Source organism: Pristis pectinata, chromosome 28 (assembly GCF_009764475.1).
Source record: "Pristis pectinata isolate sPriPec2 chromosome 28, sPriPec2.1.pri, whole genome shotgun sequence".
NCBI lineage: Eukaryota > Metazoa > Chordata > Chondrichthyes > Rhinopristiformes > Pristidae > Pristis > Pristis pectinata.
In genome coordinates, this window is record NC_067432.1 from 5,426,264 (window position 1) to 5,440,189 (window position 13,926).

General features: G+C 40.6%; 1 protein-coding gene across 1 annotated transcript in view; it reads right to left on the reverse strand.

Annotated features, from left to right (window-relative positions):
- The window catches only part of aagab (alpha and gamma adaptin binding protein), a 42,543-nt gene that overhangs the window by 15,676 nt on the left and 12,941 nt on the right, over nt 1-13,926 (reverse strand). Inside the window, exons 3-4 of the mRNA XM_052040259.1 lie at nt 5,497-5,687; nt 3,839-3,935 (exon numbers count right to left, since the gene is read on the reverse strand). Coding sequence (XP_051896219.1) covers nt 3,839-3,935; nt 5,497-5,687 — 288 coding nt within the window. The remainder of the gene's footprint in view (nt 1-3,838; nt 3,936-5,496; nt 5,688-13,926) is intronic.

Here is a 13,926-nt window from a genome sequence, read left to right on the forward strand (position 1 = left end):
CCTGGCCAGGTGATCAGAGTTCCAGTGGGAGAGCATTTTGGGAACAGTGATCCTAAGTTGGATAAGAATAATACTGGACCTCAGGGCAAAGTGCAAAATTGGGGAAAGGCATAATTATAACATTATTAGGTGGGAGCTGGGGAGAGTGTATTGGGAGAAGTTGTTACTGGGCAAGTCCACATCTGACATGTGGGAGTCATTTTGAAGGCCAGCTGGTCAGAATTCAGGAGCAACATGTTCCTGTGAGGAGAAAAGACAAGGATGGCAAGGTTGAGGAACCTTGGATAATGAGAGATGTTGCAAATTTAGTCAAAAAGGAAAAGGAAGCATATGCAGAGTCCTTGAGGTATATAAAATAATTTAAACAGGGAATCAGGAAGGCTAAATAGAGCCATAAAACGCCCTTGATGAGTAGGATTAAGGAAAATCCCAAGGTATTTTATGCATAGATTAAAAACAAGAGGGTAACTAGGGAGAGGGTAGGAACACTCAAGGACACAGGGGGCAATTTATGCCTGGAGCCAGAGGTGATGGGCGAGGTACTAAACGAGTACTTTGCATCAGTATTCACCAAGGTGAAGAACATGGAGGACAGTGAGATCAGGGAAGGGTATGCTGATATTCTAAGGCATGATAATATCAAGGAGGTGGTGGTGTTGCAGCTCTTGAAGAATATTAAGGTAGACAAGTCCTCAGAGCCTGATGAAATCTATTCCAGGTTATTGAGAAAGGCAAGAGAGGAGATTGCTGAGGCTTTGACAGAGATCTTCGTATCCTCTTTAACCACAGGCAAGATACCAGAAGACAGGAAAATAGCCAATGTTGTTTCTTTGTTTAAGAAGGGCAATAGAGACAAACCAGGAAACTACAGAACAGTGAGCCTTACATCACTGGTAGGGAAATGACTGGATAGGATCTACATCTGTAGGGTGTTAAAGGTGGTGTATGGTGTACTTGCCTTCATCGGTCGGGGCATTGAGTACGAAAGTCAGGAAGTAATGTTACAGCTGTATAAAACTTTAGTTACAGCACGTTTAGTGTACTGTGTGCAGTTCTGGTCACTGCATTACAGGAAGGATGTGGAGGCTTTGGAGATGGTGCAGAAGAGGTTCACCAGGATGTTGCCTGATTAGAGAGCATTAACTACAAGGAGAAGTTGGACAAACTTGAACTATTTTCTCTGGAGTGTCAGAAGCTGAGGAGCCACCTGATAGAAGTATACAAATTATGAGAGGCATAGACAAGGTAGACTGTCAGAGTCTTTTCCCCAGGGCTGAAATGTCAAATACTAGAGGCCATAGTTTAAGATGAGGGGGGTAAAAGTTTAAAGGAGATTTACGAGGCATGTTTCTTTTTACGTAGAGAGTGATAGGTGCCTGGAATGCACTGCTAGGGGAGGTCATAGACGTAGATATGATAGCAATGTTTAAGAGGCATTTCGACAGGCACTTGAACAGACAGGGAAAGGAGGGATATAGGCACACATGCAGACAGATGTGCAGTTTAAATTGGCATTATGGTTGGCACAGACATTGTGGGACGAAGGGTCTGTTCCCATACTGTACTGTTCTATGTTCTCATTTGGCATTTAAGAGAATAACGAATTTCTAAAGTTATCTTATTTTCTATTTAAATAGTTAAATGCTGCACCTGGTTTGACTATTCCAGTACGCTACTGGCTAGCTTCCTATCCTTTACACTCTAGAAGCATCAGCTCATTCAAATTTCCTGCATCTTATCCTCCACACTTCATCAAATCAACCCCAAACCTGTTCAACTACACATACTCCCAGTTCCAAACACACCTCCAGTTTAAATTCTCAACCCCACTGCCTCATTCTTCCCGATCTCACTGCCCAGGATATTTCCTGATTTTTCTAGGATCCAATTCTGCAATTTATGTGAATGTCCAAACCTGTTTCTGCGACTCCAAAACACAAAAGGCCATTGGTTTATGAAACTGAATATGGGATAGGCTTTTCTTAAAACCAGTACCATGTAGATTATAATCCATAAACCTGGTTTTCTCCAGACTGTCCTGGTTCCCAAAATGAGAGTGAATAGTTATTGAAAAAGATTGGGTATGGAAACTGCCTTGCACAAAAATTTATTTCTAAATTAGTAGTTATAGGCTGATATTCATTATCAATTTTGTGTAAACACATTCCAACTTTCAGCAAAAAGACTTGGTAAAATATTTTCTAATAATGATGTATAGGGAAACTGCACAGATATCCGCTGGTAGATTTTTTCCCTACATGAATGAAGCTACATTTCTTTCTTAAGACTTTGTAAATATAGGTGCTTCCAATTGGGAGAGACAAACAAAACTAAAGTCTTGTCTAAGCTGAGATTGGTGTATTGGTATTACTGACATTGGACTAAGAAGAATGTATCTACATGTCCACTCACAGTAGATGAGTGGCCTAGGAGAAACACAATGGACTCCGATTAAAAAAAGCTTGGTCTCTCTCTCTTGGTCCTTTCAACCAACACCCAAAAGTCCAAGTGATTGTCTTATTTATGCTTGCAGTTTTGGCTCATTTACATACTCTCCTTGAAACTTTGGGACCGAGGGTTTAACAAAGTTTTTTTTTTAAAAAGTGCTTTTATTTTCTTTTAAAGCAGATCCTCAAGATGGAAGATGACTTGCTTCCACTCTAGTTTTCTGGGTTCTGAGGCAGTCGATAAGGCCAAATGTGTGAACCATAGATGCTTCTGCAGATGGGACAGATGGTGCCTAATGGAGTGGGTGGGTGGTTGGTGGTTTGTGAGGTGGTGTATTCCTTCTGCCATTCATAAAGGGCTTCTGAGTGCTTCTGATGTATGTCTGCAATATGCCCCTTCTCCACTATGAGCAATCGTGGACCAGGGATTCCCAAGAGTCAGTGGTGATGCTGTTTTTTTTTCAAGAAAGCTAATGAGCACATCTTTCAATTTGTTTCCTCTGTTCACCTGGGAATCTCTTCCTGTGACAGAGCTTGAAATAGTGTGTCTGTTTTGGGAGTTCTTAATGTTATTGGTTAATTGGCGAATGTCCTCAATCAAAACACTAAAGAATTACTAAGAATATGATCAAATATTAATTTAAGTTTTACACGTGGTCCTCAAGATAAATGGTATCTTTTTAAACAGCTGTTTAGAGACTCAAGTTATGGGCACTGCTGTCCTCTAAGTAGCAGTTCTATATGTCCATAGTACTGGCTGTGACAAAATAACATTTCCGTACATTGACATAATCCTCACTAAAGACTTGCCCTGAACTTGGCTAAAAACAAAAGCCAAGAAACAATGTTCAAATCACATTGTATTGTATGTGTTAGAGATACAAAGAGAAGTTAAAACTCATTTTCCTAATTTTCTTGTTATGTCAAACCTTGCAGAGTTTGGTCTGATGAGAACAGCAGTGTTCTAGTACCACCCTCAACAGTATTCTTTCATACAAGTCCGGCCAGTGAATGCAATAGGTGAGGGTACTATAACTGAAGTTACTCATATCTCAAGGGAGGCTGAAGTCATTCAGGAAGAGTCAGTAGCACCTATTTTGGGGCAGGAATCTCCATGATCTTCATCTGCCACAGGTATATGGCACTGGTTTAAACAAAAAATAAGCTTGACATATTCCCTCCAAACTAATCCAGTACCAAACTGTAGGACGCATTTTATTTATTAAACTACCTCTTTTTGGGTCATTTAAATAGGCTCTAAGTGATTTGTTGTTCAAACAAACCCATGGAACAAGCTCCAGCACTCAATGTGGAGCCAGATCATGATACAAATTATCATCTAAAAATACTAAATTTGTAGTTAATGTGAAAAGTAGAAACCAAGCGAATACCATTGTCTGAAACTCTGTCACACACCAGAATCAAAACTTCAGGAGACCATTCTTGAGTTAGAGGAAGCCAAGTAGATACCTCATCAAGCCCAGAATTCTGGAAAAAGAAATTTCGTTAATGTCAAAAAGAATGTCAAAGGTTAAACACTGAGAAATGTTAAAGTTGGCAGTGTGTAAACAAACCTATATTTCCACCACTCAAACACACCTAAATGGCAAGTTCTCTGGTGTTCTACATAGATAGGACATGGAATACCCTAACTTGGAGAAAGAAGTCATTTCTCTCAGATAAATTCTCAGGGCAATTGGGAAACTGCAATATTCTGCAAAGCAGTTAGATAAAAACTTTGCTGGGCAGCAAAGTTTCACTTGATAGAAACCATAAAGTTGCTCTGTGCTGTAATGTTTCGAGAAGTATCCACCATGGGCTATAAATACAAGAACTCCAACACTGACCTAAAGTTAATGGCATCACGTTTTCACCCAAGGAAGTTAAAAATGTGGAATTAGAATGAATTCAACAAATTTCTAAACAGATTAACTGATTTTCATTTTGGCATGTAAAGTGTGAGCATGGAGTAGAAGCAGCAGGATTATGCTGTCCACTTTAGAAATAGATCACGATTGACAATGGATAAAGAGCTTTTATTGTGATTGAGGACAAACCCATGCAGAAAAACAACCTGATTGCTGTTGTCACACAGATCACAAGGTAGTAATCGAGGAAAAGTTCCAATTATTTTTTGTACATAAAAAATGGATTTAGGCAAATATAAACTATAACTAGACTCATGACTATTACTCTTGGCTATGGCAGCAATGTGATATTAGAGGTAACCAAATTTACCTGATCGTTCAGCTGGCTCACTTAATAAGACATGGCAGGTACTAGGAATCCCACCTGATGAATTAGCCAATCTCAACAAAGAAAGCAGAAAGGGAGTTACAGCCCCTCCCAAAATTCCATGGATAAACAGATGATAGCACTGTATTAGGCTCAGCTCTTGCTTCCTCCAGTGAAAATGCCTGCTGATACATAATCGAGATTCACTAGCTGGGCAAGGGACCTGTGAGTATTCAGCATCTGTAGAACCACGTGCTTCCAATGGGTCAATGCTTTATGGAGAAGTTGGGAGAACATTGGCAAATAGAGGTGGAAAAAAACTAGCATATGTGAGTGAAATAATAATGTGCACACATGGATGTGGACTTCTTTTGAAAAACATCAGTGTTTAATTTAGCTGCTCACCAGTATAAACAGTGCAACTTCACTAAATTTGCCCATGTGAATTCAAATGCCAGATTATAATACTGGCACTCAATACATCTTAAGCAAGCAATATTCTAAACACAATATTGGGAACAAGCCCAACTGTGGTCTAAGATTTAAGTTTACCTTAAACATGGGTGGTTTAGTGGAAATGATTTGTACAGTTTGAGTTCAATTTATCACTTCTTTACACCTCCCACATTTTTACCGAAAATGGTCAAATGAAAATTAAGCTGCTTACACTTGCATTACAGAGTGCAAATCAAGAAATTGCGTTTTCAGTGCTTTTGATTTGGCTTGGCGTCAACTGCTCCCTGATCCCCATGCAGTACACAGGACACAAGTAATACTATATTCTCAGAGGTAATAAGAAACAGGTTTTCCTTACCGTTGTACTGTCAAAGTAAATCACGAAGGCCTCCACTGAGTCAGCAATCTCCTTTGTCAGTTTGAATTTGTCAGGCACCACACATAGCTGAACACTCGCTGTGTAATACTTGTTATCTATAGTCCACGGGTAGAATCGGACTACATCCCTGGGGCCAGTGTATTCTGGAATGTCATCTGCTCCAATAATGTCTAAAAATAGGAGATCAAAAAACTTAAGATAATTATTTACTGGTAGAGTCAAGTTTAATCTGATACACGATAAGGGAGAGGAAGAAGGACAAGAAGAGAAAAAGTCATAGCTCCCCTGACCAATTTCTAACATGATCCCCTAATAAAAAAAAGATGCAGTTGGTGAACGTAACCAGAATATTGTTGGACCAACAGTTGCCACTACCAAACCATACATATGGAGAGTGGCTAGTTGAATGTGTCCACTGCACATCTCCAAGAACACAAGAGGAGAAACATTTGTTTGAATATTGGAAAGAAATGAAGCCTAGCTTTATGAGATCAAAAATTAGACACTTTCAATTTCAGCCCCCAAAAGATATCCAATTTTTTTTTCATGCTTGATTCAGCAATTTTTATTTTTGTAACTGAAGGAAAATTAAAATTACACAAACAATTAGCTCTTGAAAGAAGATTTCACGTTTAAATTTTAGAATTAGTTAGCCAGTAGCAGTTTGCATTATAAGCTATAATAATTCAAACTAGCTACAATTGTATCATGGAACAAACAATCTTCAAGTTCATTGGGAATTTTATACCTGCTGCAAAATTAGTATTACATTTAATTTCTCACACTGAAGTGGATGCTGAAGCACAATAGTACAGAGTACAATACAGAGATTTTAAATTCTACAATGGAGTTCAAAGGATTAAATGACTGCAAACTTCAAATGCCCTCGTGGTAGGATTAAATGAGCAATGTAAAGATGGCCAAAGTCATTCAAAAATTGGTAAAGTTATACTTCAAGGCACCGTAGGCAACAGAATCCTTTTAAATTCAATTCAAGGCACAAGTGAGATGAGACGTTATGCTGTCAATAGGACAGAATTTATTTCCATTCTACCCACAAAAGGCTGGCAGGGCACCAATGGAACGTTCAGACCACCTCACCATTTGTGGTTGGTAAGAAAACAGAGCAGATGCAGAGGATTCTTAAAAGCTCCCAGTTTAATAATCAGTCTATATGCTATGCAGTTTTTAAGCAGGAGGAAAGATTAGCCACAGTTCAACAGCAACTTGCATTTATACAGCAGCTTTAATGTTGAAAAAGATCCCAAAACAGTTCAGGTGTTATAAAAGCACTAAGCCAAAGAAAGGATATAGAGAAAGATTTCCAATAACTTGTCCAAGAGTTAATTTTAAAGGAACATCATAATGTATGAGCCAAAAGGCTGATGGAAAGAAAATTGACAGTTAGGTGTACAGAGGAGAAACTTCACAAGGAGTTCGAAAAGCAGAGCGTTTTGATGTTAGGAGTATAACAGTAGAAGAGGTTATAGAGATGGGTGGGCTACAGGCCAAGAAAAGATTTAAACAAGGCAAGTGTAATCCTACATCATTGCTAGGAATGAGTGACAAATTGGGCTTTGTTGAGATGGACTACCCGCAGCAGTTTTAGATGAGCTGAAGGTGGAAGATAGTTAGGAGAACAATGCAATAGCCGAGTCTGGAAGATGCCAATGGCAGACGGGCTGAGGTAGGGATGCAGATGATATTACAGAGGGGAAAGGAGAAGGAGATGATATCTGGTTGGAAGCTTAATTTGGATTGAGCAAGATACCAAGGAAGCAAACAGACTAGTTTTGGTTAGGGAAGGGATGGAAGTTAAGGTATCAAGTCTATGGCTGGGCCCCAAGGTGGTTATTTTCATCTCCTAAATAATCTTAGCTAATGTAAACAGCAATCCAACCAAAAATGGATATTGGACAAGGTCATAACATAACACAAACACAGTGGAGGGGCCAAGAGAGAAATGAAGAAGTGAGCCCTATGTTTGTACATAATGTTACCAAGAGGCAGCATGCAATTAAAAGGTAATGGTGGAGAGAAAGAAAAAAATCATTGTACAATGCTGTATCTATGATCAACAAGAGAGCAGAACGAAGCAAGGGCAGTTCCAAAAGATTGTGTGTGTTGGGGATGGCTAAGTTGATCACCCACATCAAAGGGTGCAGAAATTTGAGAAAAACAAGGAAGAATAATGCACCATGAACACAATCAGAATCAGGTTTATTTTCACTAACTTGTATGTCGTGAAATTTGTTGTTTTGTGGCAGCAGTACAGTGCAAAGACATAAAATTACTATAAATTACAAAATAAATATTGCAAACAAAAAGGAATAATGAAGTAGTGTTCATGGGTCATTTAGAAATCTGATGGCGGAGGGGAAGCTGTTCCTAAATCATTGAGTGAGGGTCTTCAGGCTCCTGTACCTCCTCCCCAATGGTAGTAATGAGAAGAGGGCATGTCCCGAACGGTGAGAGTCCTGAGGCAGCACCTCTTGAAGATGTCCTCTATCGTGGGGACAGTTGTGCCCATGATGGAGCTGGCTGAGTCTACAACCCTCTGCAGCCTCTTGCGATCCTGTGCATTGGAGCCTCCATGCCAGGCAGTGAAGCAACCAGTCAGAATGCTCTCCACCATACATCTATAGAAATTTGCAAGAATCTTTGGTGACATCAAATCTCCTCAAACTCCTAACAAAGAAGAGCTGCTGGCGTGCCTTCATGACTGCATCAATGTATTGGGCCCAGGATAGATCCTCCGAGATATTGATGCCCAGGAACTTGAAGCTGCTCACCCTTTCCATCGCTGACCCCTCAATGAGGACTGGTGTGTGTTCTCCTGACTTTCCCTTCCTGAAGTCCACAATCAATTCCTTGGTCTTGCTGACGATGAGTGCAAGGTTGTTGTTGAGACATCACTCAACCAGCCGATCTATCTCATACCTGTACGCCTCCTTGTCACCATCTGAGATTCTGTCAACAACAAGTGGTGTCATCAGCGAATTTATAGATGGTGTTTGAGCTGTGCTTAACCACACAATCATAAGTGTAGAGAGAGTACAGCAGTGGGCTAAGTACACATCCTTGAGGTACACCTGTGTTGATTGTCAGTGAGGAGAGGAGGTTATTACCGATTTGCACTGACTGTGGTCTCCTGATAAGGAAGTCGAGGATCCAGTTGCAAAGGGATGTTGCTCCTGATGTAAATTTAGTGCAGGAAAGTGTGCATAATGACAGGCAGAGAAGCCAGGCTTGAGTTGGATTGCAGTATCATACAGTCAGACAGTCGTACAGCATAGAAACAGAACCTTCAGCCCACCAAACTATGCCGACCATCATGCCTATCTATACTAATCCCATGTCTGCATTAATTCCAATACCCCTCTATGCCCTGCTCATTCAAGTACCTGTCCAGATGTTTACTGCTCCTGCCTCACCAGCTCCTCTGGCAGTTCATTACAGGTACTAACTACTTTTTCTGTGAAAATGTACTCCTCAGTTCCCTTTAACCTCCCTCCCTCTCGACTTAAACCTATACCCTCTAGTTTTCATCCTTAATCAAATATAGTACATTGATGACATTGCACATGAGGAATGACAATTAGGCAAAGTAACAAAGAGGTACAGCACATCAGTCTCCAGTATTCACTTCGCATACTAAGTATTCACTTCGAGACCAGTATTCACGTTTCTTTTTTTGCCTCAAGAAGTGAATAGAAGGTAAAGACAACAAAAGAGACAAAGTAGATGGCCAAAAATAATAACCCAAGAATAGCATAATTTAATGTGTCAATCATTAAGAGAATGGTGTTGGTTACAAAAAGTATCTCAAACATTCAGGGAAGAATTCATGTAAAGAGTTTTCATGTTCTTTCCTGTTAGGGGCCAGAGCAACATGTACCAGGGGCAATAAGAATGTCTTAAATTCTGTTGAATTTTACCTTCTTTACAATTTTATATTTAATATTTCTAGTGAACAATTAGTCATTGGGGAAGGGATGAACTATATTTGGTTATTCATGGAGAATTCCTAGCCATAGACCCATTAGAGGACCTCCTTACAAAACTGCACCATGATGACAATGAACAGAAATGTAGACTTTATTTCATACCTGGTGTAAAATTTTCATTCTACTATGCAAAGCTTTTCAGAGTGGTAGCCCTGGAGTTATTACAGGCTTTCAGATATCTCTATCTGTTGATACATTTGCATCAGATTTCTCTTGCAAGTTGATGTCATTAATTTAAAATCACTGGATAGTTCAAATTTTTGAACAAATAAATTAGCCGCACACAACCTACTTTGCATAGTTGCTGTGGGCTTTTGGATGTTAGAGACCCATGAAAGTACACCAATTTACAGAACATTCTTCACAAATAAGGTTCTAAAAACAACACTTAAAGAAGGTATATGCTCCAACATCCATAATTACACTACAACTTCTCCAACCCAGAATTGGCTCCGTTGTAAATTCTACCTCAAAAGTAGAGAACTAAATAAAACAAAATTGCACTGTTCTACTGTACCTCAAAGCCACTCTTTTTCAAAAGAAGTTGATATTACTGGACTGCTTCCAAAGGGATCCCTTCTGTAATATAACCCCTTCACATGTCAAATCTACTTTGGTCTCTCTGGAAATAATGGATGACTAAATGTGTGTAAAACCATGTTCGGCAGTATGGCTAGGATACCTTAGATGCCAGAGGATAGATTCTACAGGCCTGTAATGGTGACCTGAATAATGAGCAGAGAAATCAGCCCTTCTCTAGGTGAGTCTAAACACCAGGAAACTTCTGTAAGCACTTGCAGCCGCTGTATCAATGCCTGTGAGATATCTTCCAAGGACAGAGCACTGTTGCTGTTGTATTTACTGTGCAGCATGAATAGCTAAACTATGGCCAATCAAACCCTAATAGTGCACCACACAAAGGCTAGGGAACTCAATTCTATTCGTGCTTGTGTATTTTCTTTATTCTACAAACCCATTAGTCCTGGTGTAACCGCACACTTGGAGAAGGCTACCCTTATACCAGAATTCCTGCATGGTATAATATGCACACATCAAGGTTTAAAAAGGGGAAAGTTGATTTAAATTTTATATGCAGTCATGAAACTTCATAACATGAAGCAGAGGTCAGACCACTCCCCAGAAAAACGTAAGTGCTTTTACAGGAGGCAAAACCAAGAGAAAACAATTAGCAAAAATTAGCGATAATATAAAAATATAAAACCTACTACAATTATTATTGGACACAGCAGTAAAGGAAGATAAAATTGTGCTGCATCTGGGAAATCCCTAGTGGTAGAGTTGTAAGAAAAACGTATAGCAGAATGGGTTTTAATTTTGCTTGGGGGATGTTTTAATGCAATCATTAGCAACATGTAAATACAAGAAACTACATTCACTCTTGTACAGTCAGTAAAAGGCCATTTCCAGCAGCAAAATTCAAAACTGGCAGATGGTGACAGATGGTGAGAGAGGCAAACAATGTGGTAGAGAAAAGCAGTGCAAAAAAGGGAGCGCCCTGGTATGATTGTGGCAGATTTTCTTCTTACCTCTTGACCTTTTCCTTCTTAACCCTAACTTCTCATTACCCTCCCTCCATATCCCACAAGAAAAACTGTTACAAACAAATCTGAAATAATGCAAAATAAATCACCATTTCCTAACAAAGCTATCTTAAAAGTCAGTCTGCATTACAAGGGTTTCAACCAGAGACATCAAAGAGATCACTAAGCACTAAAGTGAAACATTAACAGCTGTAGTCAAAGATTTTCTTCCTTTGTGAAGCCTAAATGATCTTCTGGAAGTTAAGTGTGTCAATATTTGGAAAAGGTTGCTTATGCAGAAAGTTTGAAAATCACTGCTCTAGGTAGCCATCTGGATTCTACTGAGTAAGCTGCAGTGTTATTCAGTCTAACATACACTAGACACCTAATGATTTTTGCTAATTAAATACTGAAACTGAAAGTTAATATTTTCTTTGTGGTTTGTTAATGAGGCAGGAAAAAAATTAGCTAAGCAATTATAATTCAGGACCCAAAATGAAAGAAAACAGTGGCTACAAATTAGCAAAAAAAACATATTGGAATTTTGCAACTAACCTATCCATATCACTTTTGTTGTACCATAAACCTGTAGGTAATTTTAAGTAATTCTACAGAGATAAAGTACACCCATATTAAACTGGTTTGAAAAAAAGTTCTCATTTCATAACTCTAGATACAAAGAATTACAGTATTAGTCCTTTTGTACTGGAATACTTAGTACAGTAGAACTGACCCATCCACCATCACCCAACCTCCCCCAACAGTTAACTTAATTCAACATCTGTTTACGGTCATCATACATGATACCCTTTGTTCATGCTGACTTATTCCTACCACTGTTACATGAATGTGATGTAACATTCACAGGTACACCTTACACTTCATTGAGCTGACAGTAGGAAAGCATATTTACCACCAGTTTTCTTCTTTCTTCTTAAGGTACTGACTAAGTAACCCAATGTTCAATCAGTATTGCTGTAAAGTGCCTCACATAGGTAGTTATCATCACACAAGCTTAGATGCCGCCAGCCTACTTAACTGAACCCAAAGTACGCGGGCACCAAGTGTTACGTGCTGGGAAACCAACAATTTTCGGGCAGACCAAAGGGCGTCTTTCACCGAGTTGATGACCTTTCAGCAGCAGTTGATGTCCGTCTCTGTGTGTGTTCCCGGGAACAGCCCGTAGGTCATAGAATCCTCTGTTACGCAGCTGCTGGGAATGAAACGTGACAAGGACCCTTGCATCTTTTGCCACACCCTCCTCACAAACCCACAGTCCACAGAGGTGGGCGACCATCTCATCCCCAGCACAGTCCTCTCGGGGGCAGCGCGCGCTGGGAGTGATGTTCCGCCCATGCAGGAAGGATCTGACTGGGAGGGCCCCTCTCACCACCAGCCAAGCGATATCTTGGTGCTTGTGAGATGTCCGTAGGGGAAAGCTGCCGACTGGCACATTCCAGGCTGCAGGAGTATGTGCTGTGGGACGCACTGAAGCTGGGTGCAGCCAACACAAGGGCTCAGTGGGGAAAGACGACAGTCTAGGGTTCTTTCTGCCACCATAGGAGAGGGAGGGGCGGGGTCAGGTGAGGAAGCCCCTCAAATATTGTAAATATGGGTTTGGGGTATCACCCCAGGGAGCCACACGAATGGCATTGGTGCTGTGGTTTTTATAAAAAGTAACACTAAGAATTGATCTGTACACGAATGTAAAGGTTTGCACTGTTTTTATTATTGTATATAGTTTCTTTTATTATGAATAAAGTTTATTTTGTTTAAAAAAATGTGTCACTACGTGCTGAGGTTCTACCTGTCCCTGGTGTTGCAGAAGATAGGCCTGGCCCCTCTACTGCGCAACGTCCCAGTCAGCTGGACGTTGCTACACTACCTGTCCTTTGTGGAAGAGTTCTTCCAAGTAAACACCTTTGACCACAAGTCCATCAGGCAGTGGTCAGCGTGGAATATACTGCAAACACTGCGGGGCAGGGACATTATGGACTCTTTGGGTTTGTTCCCAGAGCAAACAGTCCAAACCATATAGCAGAATGCCTCATTGCCAGACCTGACCAACAAGCACCAAGACCTCACTTGGCTGGCGGTGAGAGGTGCCCTCCCAGTCAGAGCCTTCCTCTACAGACGACATATTACCCCCAGTGTACACTGTCCTCGGGACAGCTATAGTGGGTAAGAAACAGTCACTCCTCTCTTTGCAGATTGTAGATTTGTTAAGGGGGTGTGGAGACGGATGCAAGGGTCCGTGTTCTAGTTCATCCCCAGCAGCTACATGACAGAGGACTCTCTGATCTACAGGCTGTTCCTGGGACACACACCAAGAGAGATATCAAGTGCTGCTGGAAGGTCATCACTCTGTGCCTTTGGTCTGCCCGAAACCTGTTGGTCTTCCAGCACAGCGAGATGTCCGTAAGGGAATGCTGCCAGCTGGCACATTCCAGGCTGCAGAAGTATGTGCTGAGGGACGCACTGAAGCTCGGTGCAACCAATGCTCTGTGGGGAAGGACCACAGTATAGGCCCCTTCTGCTACTGCACATGGAGGGGCAGAGGTGGGTGGGGAAGCCCCTCAAACAATGAAAGGGGTATCACCTCAGGGAGCCACGTGAGTGGCAATGGTGCTGTTTGTGTTTTTTTCTCTTTAAAGTCTTACACTACTGAATGTAACAACCATGAATGTTAAGGTTTTTCATTTTTTGCACTGTTTCTTCCTTTGTATATTTTTTTGTTATGAATAAAGTCTATTTTTGAAAGTAAAAAAATTTTTTAAGACCAGGGATCCTTGCTTAGTTTCCCCTTTCTCTAGCACCACAATTATCTTCATCAACAGAAGTTAACTCAGCTCAGCTCTCCA